The sequence below is a fragment of the Balaenoptera musculus genome, chromosome 18, assembly GCF_009873245.2.
Source record: "Balaenoptera musculus isolate JJ_BM4_2016_0621 chromosome 18, mBalMus1.pri.v3, whole genome shotgun sequence".
In the NCBI taxonomy this organism is placed as follows: Eukaryota; Metazoa; Chordata; class Mammalia; order Artiodactyla; family Balaenopteridae; genus Balaenoptera; species Balaenoptera musculus.
The window spans coordinates 25,359,913-25,382,907 of NC_045802.1; the positions used below are offsets into that span (position 1 = coordinate 25,359,913).

The 22,995-nt window shown below is 40.8% G+C and overlaps 1 protein-coding gene across 4 annotated transcripts in view; it reads left to right on the top strand.

The window, feature by feature from the left end:
- VWA8 (von Willebrand factor A domain containing 8) overlaps positions 1-22,995 on the top strand; it is a 370,485-nt gene that overhangs the window by 339,170 nt on the left and 8,320 nt on the right. For all 4 annotated transcript variants that reach the window (XM_036831946.1, XM_036831947.1, XM_036831948.1 and 1 more), the window contains 2 exons: positions 11,466-11,591; positions 13,664-13,822. In XM_036831946.1, coding sequence (XP_036687841.1) covers positions 11,466-11,591; positions 13,664-13,822 — 285 coding nt within the window. The remainder of the gene's footprint in view (positions 1-11,465; positions 11,592-13,663; positions 13,823-22,995) is intronic.

The following is a 22,995-nucleotide window of genomic DNA, read 5'->3' on the forward strand; positions in this document are numbered from 1 at the left end:
AAAAGCACGCATAAACAGTAATTCAAGTAATAGTAAAAGAAAACTGTGCTGAGCCAAAGACAGGCTTAAGTCAATGGATCAAAAGACCTTTACTGAGTACCAGGCAAAGTTAATGAGAAGAGATAAGCACCTCGCCACAGCCTCATGGAATTTTAACATTTCAAAAACAAAGAAAATAAGAATGTAAATAAAAAAAGAAAAAGAAAAAGAAAATATCCTAAAAGCATACAGGCAGACAAAAACTAAGCTATTGTCCAAGAAAGAAAAATTCATCTTACATTAATTGTCCCTGAAATATTGAACACCAGAGATCGTGAAACAACGTCTGCAGGATCTAGGGGGAGAAAAGTTGTAACCCAAGAATTCTCTACTCAGCTGAAGTACAAAGGTGACAGAAAGACATTTTCAGATATTCAGAGACTTAAAATATATGTCACTTAAGTATCCTTTTGAAAATAATTCTGAAGTAAATATGTATACACACATGTGCACACACACATCTATACATACATATGTGTAAATATTCCAGCCACTTAAGAGAGGAATCAAATTCCTTAAGAATGGGAAACCTGTGGTATAAAAGGACCAGCAATGAGCATTGGGAGCAGTTAAACACAGAATCAGACCTAAATAACTGTGGTAAATATGTTTAAAAGAAAACTCAAATATCAAGAATAATGTTTTTAAAGATACACAATATAAAAATAGCAAATTTAAAAATAATAAACAGGGCCTAAATTCCCATATTATCTCAAAAATTAAACAAAAATCAGAGGTTGATATCAAGAAACAGAAGGAAGCAAAAAGTGGGATAATGCATATTGCATATGAGAGCAACAAATACTATTTCATTCTTAAAGATGATTAGAGAAATTGAAGTTAAGCCAGGCTTTTTATTGAATGCTATGTATTGCTGAAGTAATGCCAGCAACATTAAGACATTTTTTTAATACATTTATTTTATTTTATTTATTTATTTTTGGCTGCATTGGGTCTTCGTTGCTGCGTGCGGGCTTTCCCTAGTTGTGGCGAGCGGGGGCTACTCTTCGTTGCGGTGCACGGGCTTCTCATTGCCGTGGCTTCTCTTGTTGCAGAGCACGGACTCTAGATCACAAGCTCAGTAGTTGTGGCTCACGGGCTTAGTTGCTCCGCGTAAGCCAGGCTTTTTAAAAACTTAATCATGCTGATATTTTTTTTATTGTACTTCTTGAAAGTTAGGACATGTTCTTATAAATATTCCTGATTATTTTGTGGAGAGGGGACTGTCGGGGGCAAGAGTAGAAGCAGGGGGACCATTGCAGTGGTCCAGGTGGGAGGAAATGACAATTGACCTAGGGATGATGTGGACACAGTAACATATGGTTGGAAACCACCGGAAGTTGAGAGGCTTTGCCAGTGGTCCAGGTGCAAGATGTGAGGGAAAGAGCAGTCAAAGATGATCCCCAGGTATGTGGCCTGAACAGCTGAAAGAATGGGGTTGCCCTGTTGCCTTTTGTTGAGAGAACTTAGGGAGAGCGGGCGATGGGCTCTAGGGCTCAGTTTTGAACTGTTAAGTTTAAAATGCCTGTTATACATGCTCACTGATATGTGTAGTTCCCAGCTCCTTTGAAGTACAAAATATCTAATTCTTGAAGGAAAGATGTGAAATTGCTCATAAAAACTCATTGTAAAATGACAGTAAGTTGCCACCCAAAGTAATAGTTTAGTTCCACATCACTATCCAAGAGTACAAACTCTTCTAACAAGAATCGTCTTTGTTAAGTACATGAATCACCATTTTTTTTTTTCTGGCAATGAGATGTCACTTCAAGAAACAGAGAATTCCCTAAAATAGGAAGGTCTGTATCTGCTCTTCTTTTTTTTTTTTTTTTTTTGGCATTTCACCATTTAGAGCAGCTGGCAACCTAACAGGTATTTAGTAGAATATTTTTTTACTATGTCAAAATATCTAGAATCAGGGACTTCCCTGGTGGTCCAGTGGTTAAGACTCCACACTCCCGATGCAGGGGACCCGGGTTCAATCCCTGGTCAGGGAACTGAATTCCACATGCCACAACTAATAGCCCGCATGTGGCAACTAAAAGATCCTGTGCGCCGCATCGAAGATCTTGCACGCAGCAATGAGGATCCTGCGTGCCGCAACTAAGACCTGGCACAGCCAAATAAATAAAATAAATAAACAAATATTTTTAAAATATTTTGAGAATCACAAAGAAAAATTTTTTATTGTTTCCACTGATTTATAATTTGTTATTTTACAAATACTGTACAAAAGTTAACCTTAATTCTTTTTCATTTGAATGGCGCAAATTAATAGCAAAAAGTATTATGTTGGTTGAACATGGAGAAATGTTAAAATAATGAGAGCTAATGTTTAATGAAAGAATCATGGCTTCCAAGTATCCTCAATATCCATTTACATGTATTTGTTCACCCAACAAGTATTCAGTGATGGTCATCTGTACGTTTTACTCTGTAGAATGGATGTGCTTTCTACAAAAATTACTACTTAAACCTTTCTAATCTTTTCATTAAATAATTCTAAAGGAATAATAGAAGATTGGCTTGCTTGTAGAGTTTATAGATAAAAGAAGTCTTGCTTAACCATAACCCAAATAAGTGAAGACTTAAGATTAGTCAGAATACTTTCAGGGCTGAAATCACAAGACAAAGTTCACAAACCACAAGATAATTGGTTTTTGTCAAGTTTATTCCTCCTAAATGTCCTCACTGCTATAAATGTGTGTGTGTGTGTGTGTGTGTGTGTGTGTGCACATGTGCTCACGCTTTCTGGTTAACCAAATTATTTCTCAGAAAATGAATTAACCAGAATATGTCATCCTCTGAGCATTTCAGTTAATCTAAGTGTTCTTTACATGAAAGTAATAAAACTATATTTCTTTTTTAAGAAAGTCTGTAACATAGACTTTTTACTAGTGAAACCTATCTTTATATGTAATGAATTCTCATTAGTATGAATTTATTACATAATACAAACCAGATGGACATATTTATAAGAATACTTTTCTTCATGCAATAGGAATATACAATAAAGAACATGTCTGGCCCTTTGTCATAAATAAATGCATTTATTTAAATACAGTAGGAACTTACTATTTAAAGAAGTATTTCAATGAGTCCCATAAAATACACAGACCAAAATAATCAATATTTCTATTCCAGCCCTCAGTAAATTTTTAAAGAGCCCCCCTTCCAGCCGCATTGCCTTTAAGAGCACCCATCCTGACGGGCCTCTTCCTGTTTTGAGTTTCCAAGTATTGGTGGGCTGGCTAGATGATAGATAATAAATAATCTGTCCATATTTATCTGCAAGTTATATACTTGAAAATGAATGAATAGTGCTACTATATAAATATGTCTTTGTGCCCATAGTTCTGGATCAAAAGGCTGGTACATACTTTCACTTCTCAAAAACAAAAACTACTGGTTCATGTTCCTAAAAATATCAATAACAAGCAGAATCAAAAGTAATTCATTTCGGGACTTCCCTGGTGGTCCAGTGGTTAAGACTCCACGCTCCCAGTGCAGGGGGCCTGGGTTCAATCCCTGGTTGGGGAAATAAGATCCTGCATGCTGCACGGCATGACCTAAAAAAAAAAAAAGTAATTCGTTTAGCCACAAAGAAAAGAATTTTAGCCACCAGAATGGCTAAAATTAAAAGAAAAAAAGAAACTGTCAATGTCAAGCGTTGGTGAGGATACAAGCAAGGGAAACCCTCATACATTGCTCCTGGGAATATAAATTGGAAAAACTACTTTGGAAACCTGTTTCGCAGTATCTCCTAAAGCTGAGCATATCTAGGATTTCCACCCCACAGAAATACACACATACCTGCTGCAAAAGACATGTTCAGGGATACTCATGGTGGCATTACTCGTAATACCCCCAAACTGGAAACAACACAGTTGTAGATGAGATATAAATTGTGATGCATGATCAAAATCACATGATTGGACATTGTTACAGCAGAGACAGAGAATGAAGTGCTGCTGGGCACAACAACATCGGTGCCTGTCCTGGGAATGATGTTGAACCAAAGTAGCCAGACACAGAAGAGTACATACTGTATGATTCCACTTTATGAAGTTCAGAAACAGGCAAACCTAATCTGTGATGATAGAAGTCAGGTGGGGGGGTTTCCTTTGGCAGGTGCCAGGTCAAGTCCAGAAGAAGAGGCCCCGGGAGGCTAGGAAGGTGCAGGTGTTACAAGGGCGTATTCACTTTTAAAGTTCATGGACTCTGCACTTAAGATTTATGCACTTTATTACGAGTAGGTTATACTTAAATTTTAAAAGCTGACCCAAAAAAGGGGGTAGCAGATTTATTGGAAAAAGCATATTCCTTCTTTACTCTCACCCCAAATTTTATTGAGTCTTTTTCTTTTATTGGTATACAAAATGGAAACAAAGTCTTCAAGCTAGAGAGGACCTTAAAAGATGATAATCATGTATAGGAAAAGAAGCAAACCAGCACTAGAAAATTAAGACCTAAAGTTCCTAGGTTCTTACATAATGGTGAATCCAGAGACAGCAGACAAACATAATATTCTAAGGGAAAAATAAGTATTTTGTAATCGATAACCCCCTTACCAAGGGCAGTGATAGGTCCCCTAGAAAGGACCCCCCTTTTATTATCATTTTTACTAATTATTAGCATGTACACCAAAAGAAGAATTCCGCCGTGCTGTTGCGCTGGTTGTTTGACATACCTTCACTGGGTCATGGCCCTATTGCTCTTAAGTCAGACCTTTTCCCCAAATTCACACCACCTGTAATTCCCCTCTTGTGCCTTTAGTCTGTGACAGCAGCCTCTATGCTCTAACACTGATCTGGAATTGATATCAGTAAAACAGGATTTTGCAAACCTCTCATAAAGAGTTAACATTTGTTCACTTATAGTCTTGAAGAGCTGACTCATAATAGATTAGCTTTGGTAGTTAGCTTAGCTGGCTGGTGAGATTTCTACCTCACAAACCTGCTAAAGAAAATTGAAGACAAAGTTCTTCTGGTAAATGATAAATGTACTAGTATACTTCAGTCAAATATAGGAATATCTAAAATAGCAAACCATTATTATTCCACATAGCTTCATTACAGTGGGATCTTTATAAATATGTTTAGAAGATAACGCACTAAATAATTATATTTAGATAATAATGCTCCTATCTGATTGTCATAAAGCATGCAATTGTCTGTGGTATTCTTTGGCAATCTTAAATTTAAACCTTAGGAGTATAAACTAGCATAATGGAATGCTTTCCTGGGTGTGACATTCAGTAAATCTTACCACTTTTGTTATGGTGATATGGTCATTTGTTTGTTTATGTGGTTTTACTTAATTATGTCTGTATGCTTATTAATGTAGTTTTTAGATATTATTCAAAAATATATATCCAGGGACTTCCCTGGTGGCTCAGTGGTTAAGAATCCGCCTGCCAACGCAGGGGACACGAGTTCGAGCCCTGGTCCGGGAAGATCCCACATGCCGCAGAGCAGATAAGCCCGTGCGCCACAACTACGGAGCCTGCGCTCTAGAGCCCGCGAGCCACAACTACTGAGGCCGCGTGCCACAACGACTGAAACCCTCGCGCCTAGAGCCCGCGCTCCGCAACAAGAGAAGCCACCACAATGAGAAGCCCGCGCACCACAACAAAGAGTAGCCCCTGCTCGCCACAGCTAGAGAAAGCCCGCATGCAACAACAAAGACCCAACGCAGCCAAAAATAAATAAAATAAAAACAAAAATTTATTAGAAAAATATATATATATCCATAGCATAGGCATTCATGTGTTGATATAAATAATGAACCTTATTAACAGTTCTGATGTCCTGTTTCTTGTATAATTGTTCTTAATATTTCTTAGATCTGACTCTATCCCAACTTAGAGAACAAGCAATTGCTGAGAGTCTTAGACAGTTATTTAGGAGATTTTTAGTATCCCTAAAACTCCAGATAATGAAATGAAAGATTTTCATCAAGTTGTAAATCTGCTAGGTTTTAGCCATTTTGTGTTTTCTTTTGAGTGCTGATGTTGGGGCAGAAAGATGAAGTTTGGAAAACAAAGTTTGTTTCCTGTAATTAATTATTCACCCAAGTCTCAAAATGCTTAATTATCAATAGCAAACTAGCTTCAAATAAACTACATCGAAGCTAATGTCAAAATAGACATGGAATGAACTAGTTTCCTAAGCAGTTATTTTCTCCATAATTTGTTGCACTTAGCAGGCAATTCAGCTATTTCTATTATTGAAGAATAGATTTACTAGTGAAAAAAACACATTCCTTCAAAGTCACTTTTTAGACTTTGATTAACACTTAGAAGCTTACAAATTAGGGACAATTCCCAGTTATTTGAGAAAATATTACTGGTGGACTTCCCTGGTGGCGCAGTGGTTAAGAATCCGCCTGCCAGTGCAGGGAACACGGGTTTGAGCCCTGGTCCTGGAAGATCCCACATGCCGCCTTGAGCAACTAAGCCCATGTACCACAACTACTGAGCCTGCGCTCTAGAGCCCGCGAGTCACAACTACTGAGCCCACATGCCACAACTACTGAAGGCCGCGCACCTAGAGCCTGTGCTCCACAGCAAAAGAAGCCACCGCAATGAGAAGCCCACGCACACCACAACGAAGAGTAGCCCCTGCTCGCTGCAACTAGAGAAAGCCCCCGCACAGCAATGAAGACCCGACACAGCCAAAAATAAATTAAATAAAATAAATTTATAAAAAAGAAAAAAGAAATGCAGAGTATCAGGACCCAGCCTGGACCTACTGAATCAGAAATTGCTTTTTAACAAGATCCTTAAGTTATTTATATGCCCATTAACGTTGGAGAAGCCCTGTTCTCCGTAACCTGCAAGCTGGTCCCAAAAGTATATCTCATAAAACTATAAAAGGATATTTTTAAATCCTTTTGAGAAAAAAAAAAAGAGAATTTATTTTTGAATTATAAAAGTCACAAGCTCATTATATGAAGATTGGAAAATACAGGAATTTAAGGAAAATAATATCACCCGTAATTCCACAACACAAAAATAACCATGACTATTAATATTTTTGTTTTTTCCTACATACTTTTCTTTGCATATATATATATATATAATATACATGCATATACATTGAGAGAATACTATATACGCATGCTTTTATATCATACTTTTATCACTTAACATTTTATAGTAAGCAATCAACTTTTTTTTTTTTTTTAATTTATTTTATTTATGGCTGTGTTGGGTCTTCGTTTCTGTGCGAGGGCTTTTTCCAGTTGTGGCAAGCGGGGGCCACTCTTCATCGCGGTGCGCGGGCCTCTCGCTATCGCGGCCTCTCTTGTTGCGGAGCACAGGCTCCAGACGCACAGGCTCAGCAATTGTGGCTCACGGGCCCAGCCGCTCCGTGGCATGTGGGATCTTCCCAGACCAGGGCTCGAACCCGTGTCCCCTGCATTGGCAGGCGGATTCTCAACCACTGCGCCACCAGGGAAGCCCAAGTCATGGCTTTTTTTTTTTTTTAATTTTGTTTATTTATTTATTTTTGGCTGTGTTGGGTCTTCGTTTCTGTGCGAGGGCTTTCTCTAGTTGCGGCAAGTGGGGGCCACTCTTCATCGCGGTGCGTGGGCCTCTCACTGTCGCGGCCTCTCTTGTTGCGGAGCACAGGCTCCAGACGTGCAGGCTCAGCAATTGTGGCTCACAGGCCTAGTCGCTCCGCGGCATGTGGGATCTTCCCAGACCAGGGCTCGAACCCGTGTCCCCTGCATTAGCAGGCAGATTCTCACCCACTGCGCCACCAGGGAAGCCCCCAGCAATCAACTTTTGTTCAATACATTTTTATTGAACACCAGCTAGGTATCAGGCACTGTGCTAGAAGCTGAAGTTACATAAGGGCTCTTATCCCCATGAACCTTACTTTCTAGCAGAGCAAGCAGATAAGACAAAGAGATAAACAATACATTTGTAAATAGTGATAAGTATGAAGGAAGTAAAACAGAGTAATAAGCTACAGAGAGACACAATGCTTTTTTTCTTTTTTAATAACTTATGCTCATGATCTGGGCCTCTTTAGTTCCTTTAAGATTGACAGTATAATTTCTAGTCTTACAAAAAACTGTGATATTCTCTACACTTAATATTTGGATAAACTGAGAGTTACATGTTTTACTTAATTGAATTACATAACACTGGAAATTTAACAGCTTCCCTTAAACTTTTATTTATTTATTTATTTATTTATTTATTTATTTATTTATTTTTGGCTGTGTTGGGTCTTCGTTGCTGCACGCGAGCTTTCTCTAGTTGTGGCGAGCGGGGGCTGCTCTTCATTGTGATGCATGGGCTTCTCACTGCGGTGGCTTCTCTTGTTGCTGGGCACAGGCTGTAGGCACGTGGGCTGCAGTAGTTGTATAGCACGCAGGCTCAGTAGTTGTGGCTCGCGAGCTCTAGAACGCAGGCTCAGTAGTTGTGGCGCACGGGCTTAGCTGCTCCACAGCATGTGGGATCTTCCCGGACCAGGGCTCGAACCTGTGTCCCCTGCACTGGCAGGCGGATTCTTAACCACTGTACCACCAGGGAAGCCCCTCCCTTGAACTTTTAGATGGGTGTGCAGTGTGTGAGAGATAGTTCTTCATGGTCCGTGAATCAGTCACTCCAACTTCTGCTAGCTCTAAGCATGCTGTGACCTATTTTACAAAACCTAGGGGTTTCTCCTCTCTTTAATTGCAAGGTCTGTCCTGTGAAATGTAATGCTCTATGCATATGTTCTTCTAACAAATTTAAACCCAGATTCCTCCTCTCAGGGAGTCTTACCTTCATAGGTCTTGTTGGAAGTGCTGTCATTTCTGCAGCAAAGAATCTTGCTTCACTTATAGTATATTTGCATCCTACGGCTCCATCTATTTGCTCGTTATTCTTATGCTCTACTGTAGTGTAATGTTTTTTTAATCCATTTAAATAATAAGTGGATATTTTAGTTCAAATTAAAAGTCAATTGCCTATGCTGCCAATGGAAATAATTCAGTAGAATGATACCTGCTATGCTCAGCCAAGATCATATGTTTGTCCTCCAGATATGACAACCAGGTCACAATTAACCCCTCTGCCTGTTACCTTGGCAAGTTTCTTTTGCCATCAACTATAATATATATTCTGTTTTCAGACACACCAAAATGTGGGGAGGGGAGTAGACTTATTAGATAGAATTTTAGCATTTTATATTTCCTCTACGGTGAGATGGCGGGGGCTTAAATTTATTTTTACTACAGTTGGAATCTGGAATCTGCATTAAAAATCACAATAAATCACTTAATCTGTAGCTATTGCGATGGTTCTTTACAGGGTGAAAGCATCACTGGTTAATAAAACCATGTAGCAACTAGTGGAATTGGGTAGGGAGTCGTCAGGTCAAGGTCATTGACCTGACAAGGTCATTGCCTTGTCAGTGTATTGATGAAACTTTGAAAATCAGTGCTTAGTGGTAACAGTGACACTGCTGTTACACAGCATGTCATGTAATTGTGTTCCAGTTCTAATCCCGTATTCCTCTTAAACCCAGCTTTAGAATCCAACTTCCAAGGCACTACTGCTGACTACTGCTCTCACATTCTCTTGAACTTTCTGCAGTTCTTATTTTCCAGTCTAGACTAGTCAGTGAGAGTCTGTTCTCATCTATGAAAGGCATTAGAAGCAGTGCTCTGCAGCTTGGTACCTCCAAGAGTTATAGATTCTCCAGATTGAAAGGTACCTAAATGGTCATCCACAGCTGTGTTTCCCAGCAGAGAGTATCCTGGAGGCCTGAGGAATTATCTACTCCAGACGTCAGGAATGATGCAGAAGAGGAGATGGGGGCCAGGTCCCAATCATGTTGCAGGGGAGGGGGCCTGAGAAGGAAAGTACTGAGTGATGGAGCTTGTCTGTGTTATCCGTAGCTCAGTGGGAAAGGATTCTAGGAGACTCTGCCCACCCCTTCCTCCCGTCGCCTGTAGCTGTCTATCTTATAAAGCTACATGAGCTCATTGAGCTATGCTCCAATGAGTCCCATTGTCCTATAAGATCATGGGGCTCTTACCAAGGTTACACATCAGGAAAGAACATATTTCCAAGGGGCACATACCTGGTAGTTCCTGAAATTAACTACTCACCAAATTTAATATCTTTATGCCGGTACCTTAGGAGTTTCTCTCTCTTTATTTCATGTACCCGTGAATATATATCTGTATTCAAATGTATTTTGCGCCTGTTTGCAGCAAGGGTATCAGGAACAGGAAAACAATACACAGAGTACTACCCAGAGTTATACCGTGTGGAGCTTCTTTGTGTAGTTGATCTGCCCCTAAAATAGAGACTGGCTGCCTAAAGCTTGACTTTTTCAATGACAGTGCTGTCATACAGCCACCTCCAATGAAACCATGATGAAAGTGTGCTTAAAGTAATGTGGGCTTAATTGTCCATAATGTGTCTCATCATCATAATCATCAACATCATCGTCACCATACCAGCTAACACAGATTGCCAGGCTCTTTCTCAGCTAATTCCATGTAGTATCTCATTTAATCTTTACAATAACTCACTAAAGTAGAAACTAGTGCTGTCTTCACTTTTAAGATGAGGAAGCTGCAATGCAGACAGGTTCGATAACTTGCTGGAGGTCAGATACCTGATCACGGTGAAGGAAGGACTGGAGCTAGGCTGTCTGACTCCAGAGCACATGATCTTAACTACTGCTCTTGTTTGCATGCGTAGAAGTATTTTAGCTTTTCTTCCCACTTCTTACTGTAAATATCAGCTGTGATAAACCTATACCTAGATTGGGATATTGTAAGTCTTTATCATTTAACTATCATCTTAGTCCGCTTGGCATAGTTTTAAGCATTATGTGCGAATATCTTTGGAAAAGTAATTCAGGAGATTTCTGAATACAGTTGATCAGAGCGGCAGTAGGGTACAGAATGTTCACGTACTATTGTTCTCAGCTGTTCCCATTTGCACTGTAAGTCACAGAGAACCGGCATAACAACTTCTCCGAAAGGAAGAGTCTGAAGATCACGTTTTCTCTGTGCTTGCAGACAGTGTTAACAAGTTCAAGCTGATTATTTTGTTACCTAATAAATTCTCTAGGAGTACCGTGACAGAAAATCCATAAGAAACACATCACCATTACATTTCCAGATATTGCATGTTTCTCCAGAGGTTCATTTGCATACCGTTTTCCTGTTCATGTGTGTTGTGAGTTCATTTCATCATTCCATATGTTAAAGCACTTACAATGAACGAAATCTACACAAAGGGCATTTCTTTGTCAGCAGAGCAGACACCGGTCCATTTGTGAAACTGTGTCCGTGCAGAACCATCCCATATTGAAAAGATCCCTGGTGTGTTTCCTGTTACTCGTGCATGAAATGTGTCAGGGACCCTGCAGAACTAATTAAAGTAAGGATTTGTGTGTATGTCATTGTAGGCTAAAGGTAAAGAAAGACAGTGGCTAAGACACCAAGCTACTGGGGAACTAGATGATGCCAAGATCATTGATGGGCTGACTGGAGAAAAAGCCATCTACAAACGCCGGGGTGAGCTGGAGCCACAAGTAAGTACCGGTGCGCTAGGAGCCTCAGATCTGCAGTTTGGTCTTCTTTACAGGCCGATGCTTCCTTGAGTTGCTGTCTTTGTCAAAACACCATAAACCCTGAATATGGCAATCAAGGAAAGCATTGCATTTTTTAAAATTAGAAAAAAACAGAAATATTATACTGTTTATTATATGAGTCAAGATCCCAGCATGAGTCAAGAAACACCAGGCACACTCAAATTGAACAATTTAAGGAACAGTTAATATTTACAAAAGTAAGGGTGGCGTTTAGGAAATCCAAAAAGAGATGGTGTGGTCTCCCAACGGCAAGGATCTGACCCATCCCTCGGTCTAAAAGGGCAGAGGAGTGAGCACTTACTGGAACCTGGAAAAGGTGATTTATGGAGAGGGCTGCCCACCAGGGGCTGTGGCCTTCAGCGGAAGGAGAACCCACCCACGGGCCACAGCAGAGAAGGGGCTGAGGGAGTAAATATTTCACCCTCACCCTCTGATCTCCTGCCAGCGCCTTCCATCAACAGAACCCACCGGGAGCCAGCAGCCAGGAGAGAGGCCAGTGCCATTTGGAAAACAGATCAGCTCCCAGGACACAGGGCAGGGTGCCCTGGAGGGGGCACTGAAGACACTTGGTGCCACTGAATCCCAGAGGGTGATGCAAATGAAAGCACGAGAGCAATCTTGGCGGTTTTCCGCTGTTCTGTTCCTTTAAAGATCTGTGTCTATGTCATAACCGAAGAAATTTTTAGAAAATAAGGAATTCTCCCTTAAATAACTCTAATTGTAGTGTGTAAAGTTTTCGACAGCCATAATATTAAAATATTTGCAATAATACAATGGCCAAAAAATGGCAATAAGGTGAGTCTCTTAGAGGGCTCTGTGACTTCCAGTATCTCCAAGTAACCAGAATTGCTGAGTAGCCACTGAGAGCTGGGGGTGCGGTGACAGGTGGGGGGAAGGGAGCCACTTATTCCATCTAAATGTTGATTCAGAGAGGTTCCTGTAGTCACTGGCAGAGTTCTTCCTTCTGTGTCCTTGGTATGCCTCAACAACTGCTTTCTTTACTGACTCCCTGTGGTCCACAAATGTGTTTCGATTCATCTGAAATTGTGAGTCGCCATGGAAGTGGATGAGGCACTATTCTTAATTCTGGCAGACTCAACAAGCTTTTAAGAAATATATTGAATTTGTCTCCAACCCTTACACTCCAATACCCACAGTATTTTCTTGAAATGACTACCTCTGCTCATTAGTTTGCATACATGTCAGCAAGTGTATAGTAACAGAATAATCTGGAATTTTTCTTCTTTCTTCCTGTAAGTAAAAACTGACAAGCATACTTGTGTTTTTCATTCTGCAAATTGGCAGGCCTGGGTTCAAAATCAAACTGAAACTCACAAGAGTTTCACATTGTAATTGACAGTTGTTGCTAAACTGCGGTTCAATGCCCCTTTCATAACATTAACTGCCAGGAAAAGTAAAGAGTAGTAGTAATTCAGTAAGTGGAAGGAGGAGAAAACTGAAAGCTTCCTAAAGACAAAAGACACGGCAGAGATATTTTCCTTTACTTCTTTGCTGGAACCCCCTGCCCCCTCACATCGTCTTGTTTTAGGAATCTGACATTTCTTGCAGGCTGTGTGAAAGTGATTTTTAGGTCCCTACACAACAGGTACTGGTAAAATCGCTGTGGGCTTCCAAGGGAGCTCCATCTTGCCAGAGAAACTGACATGAAAATGAAATGCTGGGGTTTATATTCTTCCAGATGATTGTTTTTAAGACGACATCAGCCTCACTAAGGGAGTCTTACTAGACTAGGTTTGTCCTTGAAAGGACCATATTCCAAAGGAAAATCTTTCCCATGTGGCCCCAACTACCAGCACAAGTCTAAAGCTCCATTTGCTGAAATGTCATCCATAGGTGCCTCTCCACCTGCCAGGACAGCCTTGTGCCGGGCCCAGCCTACAGCTGATCTGCGGGCCTGGCGGCTGGCACCCTGGGACCTGCGTGCGGGCCCCAGAACAGCAGCCAGTGACAGTGTTCTGGTTCACGAGGCTTTTCTGTTGTCTCTCCCTCAGCTGGGCAGCCCCCAACAGAAACCCAAGCGCCTGCGCCTGGTGGTGGACGTGTCCGGCAGCATGTACCGCTTTAATGGGGTGGATGGCCGGCTTGAGCGCTCGATGGAAGCCGTGTGTATGGTCATGGAGGCCTTTGAGAACTATGAGGAGAAGTTCAAGGTAATGGCGTGAACTGAGGAGGATGAGAGGCCTCCCCAGACCCCGTCTCTGCTCAGGAGTCAGCCCCGAGTTAGGGCGTGAGGCTGGCTAGGGGATGTTCACCCAGAGTGGACGAGAATCTGCGTCTTCTCGTCAACTCATCTGTCAGTGTAGAGAAAGTGAACCTTTTGTTTCATCTGCTCTAATAATCAAAACATGATAAGACCAAAATTTAAAGACCAGTTGCTACAGAAGAAAGCACTGCGCTTTACAAGTTGTGTATTATCCATGAGGACAGGGCGAGGGGGGGGAGCGGAAACAGACATATAGAAGCACCACAAGTCTCTCCCCAGACTTCTCAAGGCCACCATCCCATCCCAATACCCTCCCTCCCACCCCCCCACCCACCCATTCTTGCTCCATCACCAGCCAGGCAGCCTCTCAAGGTTCTCAGCATTGCGTTGCCTTCGTGCATGAGCGAGCGTTACACAGTAACAGGCGTGTCCCCAGATGACAGTGAAGGTTGTTACCCTGGGAGAAATGCAGCTTCTCATTTAAACAGTTTCCATTCTGTTATTGCCAAGTTTGCTCTGGAGTCAAGCAAAGGAGTCATATAATACCTCCTCCTTCGGAGACCTGAGCACTGAGGAGGGATCTCCTGCCGCCAATGTTACTGCCCGAGACGAGCCCATCAGTCTGCTCTGAATCAGCCACAGGGGCACCCGCACTCCTGGCTCTGACCAGAACAAATAACCTGAACGCTGTGCTGGGTAATTATTATCAGAAATTCAGTTGAGAGGAGTGGTATGTGTGCAGACATAGGTAACGGGTACTCAGTCTATCCATAGCTATTCTCAACTGTGTTAGGGATCAAACAGGTCCTTCTGAAATAGTCCATCTTAGATGATGCTTTAGCTTGACATCCTGCCCACGCCTCGGGATTGCCGTACTGAGCCGTGTCCGTGTGCCGTGATGGATACAGAAAGAAACAGACTGAAACCCATCCCTTCATTGACTTTAGGCCCACTTTTGTGGCTCCGAGGCTCCCAGAGTCCCTTGTGTGAAGCTCTACGTGAGAGATTCCTTTTTTTTTTTTTTTTTTTTATTTATTTATTTATTTATTTTTGGCTGTGTTGGGTCTTCGTTTCTGTGCGAGGGCTTTCTCTAGTCGCGGCGAGCGGGGGCCACTCTTCATCGCGGTGCGCGGGCCTCTCACCATCGCGGCCTCTCCTGTTGCGGAGCACAGGCTCCAGACGCGCAGGCTCAGTAGTTGTGGCTCACGGGCCCAGTTGCTCCGCGGCATGTGGGATCTTCCCAGACCAGGGCTTGAACCCGTGTGCCCTGCATTGGCAGGCGGATTCTCAACCACTGCACCACCAGGGAAGCCCGAGAGATTCCTTTTAGAATGAAGGGGTAGGGCAAAGGCAGCTTGAGTCAATGAGCGCTGTGGTTGCCAGGCTCTGCCTAAGTACAGGATACAAAGACGAGTAGGACGTGGACTTTCACCGTGGGAAGCAGCTCTGTTTCCCTGAAGAGCTGGAATGTGCTTCCCCTTGTGATCAGTGAAAACCATGGAGCTGTTCCAGACTCCGTCTTGGTTTTAGCTGCCAGGAAGCTCCGAGCTAAAATCCAAGACCGGCCAAGCCAACTCTGTTGTGTCTTATGGCTCTCAGACTGGTGTTCAGCGTTTTCCTTCCCTTGACCCTCCCGGCCTTCAGATAAGTTTTTCTTGATTTTGTTTTTTTATTTTTTTTAAAAATTTTTTATTGAAGTATAGTTGATTTACAATATCATGTTAGTTTCAGGTATACAGCAAAGTGATTCAGTTGTGTATATATATATATATATATATATATATATATATATATATATATATACACACACATAAATATATTCTTTTTCGTATTCTTTTCCATTATAGGTTATTAAATGATATTGAGTGTAGTTCCCTGTGCTACACAGTAGGTCCTTGTTGGTTATCTATTTTATATATAGTAGTGTGTATATGTTACCCATCCTTCTAATTCATCCCTCTCCCCACCCCCCTTTCCCCTTTGGTAACCATAAGTTTGTTTTCTATGTGTGTAAGTCTCTTTCTGTTTTGGAAATAAGTTCATTTGTTTTTTTGTTTTTTTTTTTAGATTCCACATATAAGTGATATCATATAATATTTGTCTTTCTCTGTCTGACTTACTTCACTTAGTATGATAACCTCTAGGTCCATCCATGTTGCTGCAAATGGCATTAATTCATTATTTTTATAACTGAGTAATATTCCGTTGTATATGTACTTTTTATTTTTTAATGGGCTTAATATTTTTTAATGTTTTACATCCTCTCTAGTATAAGGTGTAGTATAATTCTTAAATCACTTGGACCACTGATCACCAGTGAATGGTTAGACATCCATTGCATCAGCATAAATCCCACCTATGTTTTAAAACCTTGGGTTCTGCCAATAGTTGGATCAGCCCATTCACCTCTCTTGTGGATCCTGAAGGCCAGAGTACCTCAGCTCCCTTTGAGTTACATGAAGAGTTTAACCCCTTATAGACCACAGCAAACATACCACTATTAAAATTGGCATATTCAGTTATCTAGAAAAAAATTTAGTTAGAAAGGATTTCTATATCTCTGAAAGCAGAATTGCTCTGTTATGTGAAGCTACTTCTTCCAGGTTTTTAGAAAGATTCAGTAGAAGTTCACCAAGAAATTGATTGACAGAGCTCCCCAGGACTGGGTCAAGGATGAGACAGAAGGTCGGAAGTGGCAAAGCTAACAGGGGGTGTGTTGCATGTCCCACTGCATCTCACACTCAGGGTGTATGGAGAGGTTCATATTTGTCCACTTCTCACCATTAAAAGTCTGTAATCTGGAAGAACGATTAGTAAAACCAGACATGTTGCATAAAAAAGAAATAATGTCAAGGAAATAGCATTTCACAAATTGTTATTTTGTTTTGTTTTGTTTCTAATTGACAATTAGAAACCAAACTGTTGCCATATGACCTACTGAATTTCAACTAAATTCAACCAAATTACAAACATAGAGCACTTGCTAAGAGCAGAGTACTCTGCTAGGTACAGAGTTCCCTGCCAATCTTGAGCTTGTAGCCTTGTGAGGGAGACCTATAAAAACTAATTCTGGGGACTTTCCTGGCGGTCCAGTGGTTAAGACTTCGCCTTCCAATGCAGGGGGTGCGGGTTCGATCCCTGGTCGGCGAGCTAAGATCCCACATGCCTCGCTGCCAAAAAAAACAAAAACATAAAACAGAAGCAATGTTGCAACAAATTCAGAAAAGGCTTCCAAAAAAAAAACAAAAAACGAATTCTGATAGAACACTCAATGAGAGGCACTCAGTACAAAAGGCACAGGAAAGCATGCCTTTCCAGACTCTCCCCTTCGGGGCACCATCCTCAAAGCAGTATTTTGCTGACAGTCTCTTCGATTGCCACAACACTGTAAAGAATTTCCTCGGTTTTCATCTGTAAAACCACAGAAATATTGAGAAGATACCATACTAATATATGACTTTTTAAAAAAATTTTTATTGAAGTATAGTTGATTTACTGACAAATCCAGGGGAAATTATAGTAAGACAGCACGATAAAATGAACTTTTTTCAAGGCTTGAAGAAGCTTCATCATGTTTTATGCTCTTTGATTTTTAACAGGAAGTACTTTAACGGTTTGGGTTTTGTGCATTTTCGTATACTTATAAACATACCCCCTCACATTTACTACATAAGTCCCTTCAGAACTTTTTTTAAGAGCATAGAAAGTCTGATGAAACTAGAGCATTAAAATCTTTCCAACAACAGGAGAAAACTCTGAAGATTTCACAAAACAAGCTCTTTGAGGAAAAGTGGTACTTAGATGGGTATCTGGAGGGATGGGAAAGGGCAGACAGGACGGGAGAGGACTGCAAATTCCTCATTACGACCACGGCCTTTAGAGCTGAGCTCACCTCGCAGGTCATTCCCTCCAGTTTCCTCATTCCTCAGACAGGAAACTGAGACCCAGAAACATTAAGGGCTTTGCCCAAAGTCAGAAGGCTAGTTGGAGACAGAAGAGGATAGAGCCCAGGTCTCTTCTCCTTGTTTTCCCTTTTTTGTTTCGTTTTTAAACATTCCCCTTTATTTCCAATTTTTTTTATTTTGAAAAACTTTTAATCTACAAAAAAGTTGAAAAAACTGTAAAATGAACACCCATATGCCTTTACTTAGATTCACCAAGTGATCATTTTCTCCCATTGTTTGCTTTATGTTTCTGTCTAAATACACAGTCTTTTTCTTCTCTCTGATCCATTTGAAAGTAAGTTATAACTATCATAATACTTTACCTCTAAATACTTCATTATGCTTCTGCCAAGAGTAAGGACATTCCCTAAATGATCTCAATACCATTATCACGTCTAAGAAAATCATCAATAATTTTATAATATCTTATAATATCCAATCCATGTTCACTTTTCCCGACTATTCCAATGGTTGCCATCCTGGGCTATAGAATATAAACCATCCCAATAGTGTCTATTACTTTTCCCCCTACAATCTGGGATCCAGTCAAAGTCCTCACCTTATTTTTGGTTACAATGTCTTGTTAGCCTCTTTTAACCTGTAGCAGCCGCCTTTCCTACCACTACCATTCTACTTTTCATGATGGTCACTCTCTTGAGGGTCTAGATCATTTGCCTTGTAGAATATCCCTCATCCTGGATTTGTCTAGCTGTTTTCTCATGGTGCCATTTACCTTGTCTCTATATTTCCAGAACTCCTAACAGGCTTTCCCTCACAGCAGCTACCCTGGAGACTTTGTAAAGTCTTCCCACCATCCCTGCCAACATAACTAAGATTTTGAGTGGCCACAGGCTATCTAGGCTCTGCTGGGGCTTGCCAGGCCTCCTTTGTATAGGGTGAGCAGGTGGTGGGATGGAACCTACTTGCATTCTGCGAGAACTTTTCCTGTTTATAATGAAGTATTTTGAGGTATAAGTAATGGGTACACATAATGCAAAGTGTAAAAGGCACAAAAGGAGTCAGAGTGAAGAGTCAGCCCCCGCTTCCCCCTCTCAGTTCCCAGTTACCCTCCCTGCTGGTGACCACTGTTGATAGACTTTCTTGGTGTCTTCTCAGAGACATGTGATGCATACACATCAAGTGACAGAGTACCGTTCACTCTGTTCTGTGTCTTTACACTATACGATCTTATCCAACTCGTTTCATCTCTCTGTACTTCAATTTTCTCATTTTTGAAGGAAGTGTAAGGACAAGGAGTAACTAATGAAAATACGTCATTTACTCAGCAAATATAAAATGAAGCATGAGCAAATGACAGTTTTAGGAGCTCCTAGTGAAAAATGTATATTCCATAGCCCAGGATGGCATCACATGGGGTGTCACATGTTAGGAATTCAGCAGTGTATGCTGAGACTCCCCACTCCCCAGTTCCAGAAAGTTCTTCATGTTGTCTTCCTGTAGTGATCCCTCCGTTGTAAAGCTGTCTAGTCTGTATTTGCTTTGAAACAGTCAGAAGCCACTGGCCTGGCCTGCAGATCTGGACTCTTCCCCGCAGCCTCTCTCTTGGCATCTGCTTTGTGTTCTCTTTGGCTTGGGCTCAGCTCCTGGGCTCTGGGACATTGGAGTCCAAGTCCAGGAGGCTCATTTGGAGGCAGCCTCCACTTTTATTCCACCTTAGCATGACCCATGAGCAAGAATTACTGAGAAGGAAAGGACCCTTGAGCAAGAATGCCTGAGAAGGAAGGGTAATTCAATGGCAGAACACATTTCAAAGGCATCTGGAGTTTTTTAAGTTTCTCATAATTGTTCTACCCACTGAATTCAATTATTCTCAAGAACAGCATTTACAGTAGGCTTAAGACAGGAGCAACATTATTTGCTAATAATCAGCATAAAGTCCTCTAATCTTATGATCTGCAGAATTTTTGATGGTCACATAGCACTTAAACACTGGTATGAAAAGTGGAACGATAACGGTTACGGGAACCATGTCATTTAAGTCAGGAAGCATTTTTTTCCTTTACCTTCATTCCAGTTTGTTCCTCTTGATGTCTCCAAGCCCCTGGGAATGTTTTCACTGTAACCTTAAAGTAGACCTCTTGTGCAAAAGCTCTTAATGCCTTATTTTTTTTTCTTCAGAGTATTTAATAACACCAAAAGTTAGGTGTTTCTTCACTGAGCATTCAAATAGTGACACTGGAAAATAGATTTATTGAGTTATTGAGAAATTGGACTTTGAAAAAAAACTTCAAATGTATTATTTCTATGGAGACATATAAACCACTTCTAAGGTCATGGTTTCCTAACAGAATTTTTTTTTTTTTCTTTTTTTTCGGCTGTGTGGCTTGCGGGATCTTAGTTCCCCAACCAGGGATTGAACCCCGGCCCTCGGCAGTGAAAGCGCCGAGTCCTAACCACTGGACCACCAGGGAATTCCTCCAACAGAGTAAAAGGATCTCTTGAAAGATGTTGGAGGGCAGAGGTGTGTGGGCAGCACTTTTTACCCCTTCCCCCTACATCCCCAATTCAACCAAAATAATTCCACTTATATTGATATTGCATGACATTTCACAATCTGGACTTTTGTGCAATATTTCCTTTGGAGAAAGAGCTTAAAAAAAATTTAGAGTTAGAAAACTGCTATTCTAGGACCAATACTGGATTGTTATTTCTTACAGACCCTGGGGGCTTTGTTTTTGGAAAAGCCTTCATCAATCCTCACTTAGATTTGGATGATTCACTCCCTTGACAGAAGAAAACAAGGCACAGGTGTTCCTACAATTAAGTGAAGCAGACTTTTTCGTTCCATTTCTTGGATGTGCCTGTTGAATTTTCATAGAGCCTTGGGAGCAGAAATGATCTTGGAAATTATTTTCACCAACCTCTTTGTTTTAGGATGAGGAAATCAAGATGCAGATCCCAAGGTCACACAGCTAAACTGTAAACAGCCAGAATGTCTGACTCCCATTTCAGGGCCTTTCCTTTGTTCATGTTTTATCCCTTGTTCTTGCAGCCATCTTATTTCTGCCCAATCAGTATATTTACAAAGCTGTAATTTAGGAGTAAATAGACCATTTACATAAAGTATTCTGTCTTCTCCTCCCCTTAGCACTCCATCATCCAAAAGAGGTATACTAGACATACTTTTCTCAAAGATATCTTGGTCGGAAAGATGTGGAAAGATGTGACTCACAAACCAGCACCTGCTGGGAAAAATTCCTTCTATCAAAAATGTAGTTCAGCATCTGTAATTCACCTTTCCCCAATATCTCAGGCATGTTTCAAATGTTCAGAAATGGAAATCAATCATCTTATCAGGCTCAGGCTTTGAATAAATTTTTTAATTTATTTTTTTTTGGCCGTGCCGCATGGCTTGTGAGATCTTAGTTCCCTGACCAGGGATTGAACCCAGGCCCATGGCAGTGAAAGCTCTGAGTCCCAACCACTGGACCACCAGGGAATTCCCTGAATAAATTCTTATTGCTGCTTGAAGGTAGGACCAAAGAAGGGTGTACAGACTTCTCTGAATCCATTCAGAGTTAAACACGAGTTCAGAATTGACTCAGTTGTAGATGTGGAAGTATTGGCCAATCCAACTATTCAAAAAGCCTAAGTAGAGATTGGGAGAGGGCAGAGGGGCAGGGGAGTAGTTAGGGAATGGTTATTTCTCTATAGTAAAAGCATTGGACTTAGAGTCAGAGCATCTGGGTTTGAATTCCACCTCTGCCAGCACTAGATCTCTGACCTTAAGAAAGTCTGTTAATCTCCGAGCATCGATTTTTTAATTTGGGAAATGATGTTAATAACACCCACCCCAAAGGTGTGGAGAGAATCAGAACGAAATGAGATATACAGAAGCACTTTGTAAACCATAAGGGATGGTATGAATGTTGACATTATACCCATGAAATGTATTGTCCAATCCTTTCAATGACCCTGTGAGGTTAGGTGAAACAGAGATTATCCCTACGTGTCAGAGAGGTTAAGTGATTTACAAGCATACAATGTTAGAGGTCATCTAAACCAGCATTATTTATAAGGTAGAAACAAGATTTGGAGGGGTTAGGTGACTTGCCTGAGGTCGAAACCTTGTTAAAGTCAGAGCTGAGTCTAGAATCTTTGACCTTCAGAACATTGTTCTCTTTACATTAACTTCCATAAGAAGAAAGGTTAGCGAACTAGTACCGTAGATTATTGACTATACCCTAGAGTTCTGTTGGCACATCTCTTGACCTTTTAAATTATGTTTACCTTCTAATCCTTTGCTGCCGGCTGTCAGCAGTGCCACCTGAGAATGGTGTGTTTGTAGGTCTAGAAGGAGATTCGAATTTCACACATCATCAGGCTTCTGAAATAGCCTCAAATGATTCTCTTACTTACTTAAAATATAGATAAGTAATAAAACATAACTTCTCCTAAAGTTAGCAAATGATTATCCTTCCCAGTAAAAATTTAAACACAAATCTTATTCATAAAAATGCTAGGAGCTCTTTGTTTGAAGCAAAGCTTTCTTTGCCATCTAAGTATTATAAATCATCCTAATCTGATGATAAATCTTTGTGTCTTGCACTGAAACTCAGCATTTGTTTTCATTTTTCATACCTTTCTCTAAACAAATGAGATTTTCAAAAGAAAATATAGCAAAAGGGCATTTAAACAAATTTCTAAATCAAAAAAAGTATTAAAATTGGTCCTCTCTAGTTGAGGCTTTTCTTTACTGCTGTGGTTTAATGTTTATGTTGGATGTTAAATGCAAGACTCCACGGAGATTTAAGGGATGCTCTGAAAAGTGCAGAAATCATGATCATAAAAATTTGGAGCTACCCAGAAAAAGTTATGATCTAAATGTCAGGTGGTTGATAACAACAGTTAGGTTCTTGTTTAGTGACCCCTATGATTCCTGCCTAGAAGCAAGCTTGAGACCCTATCAGGTCTGATTTGACAGTGGTCACGGCAGGAAGCAGACTGGGTGAATGGCAGAAGCAGACGTTAGAAATACTAACTACTAATAAGTATAGTTCATATCCTTTTTCCTTTAACCCAGGAAATTTTGAGGATTAGCTCTCTGTAAAATGTGTTGGGATCCTTGGAGAGCAGATACTAGATAATTATGACATAGAAGGATTGTTTTTCATGGAAGCTTAAAATGATCTACAGTAACACCAGGGAATGCTCC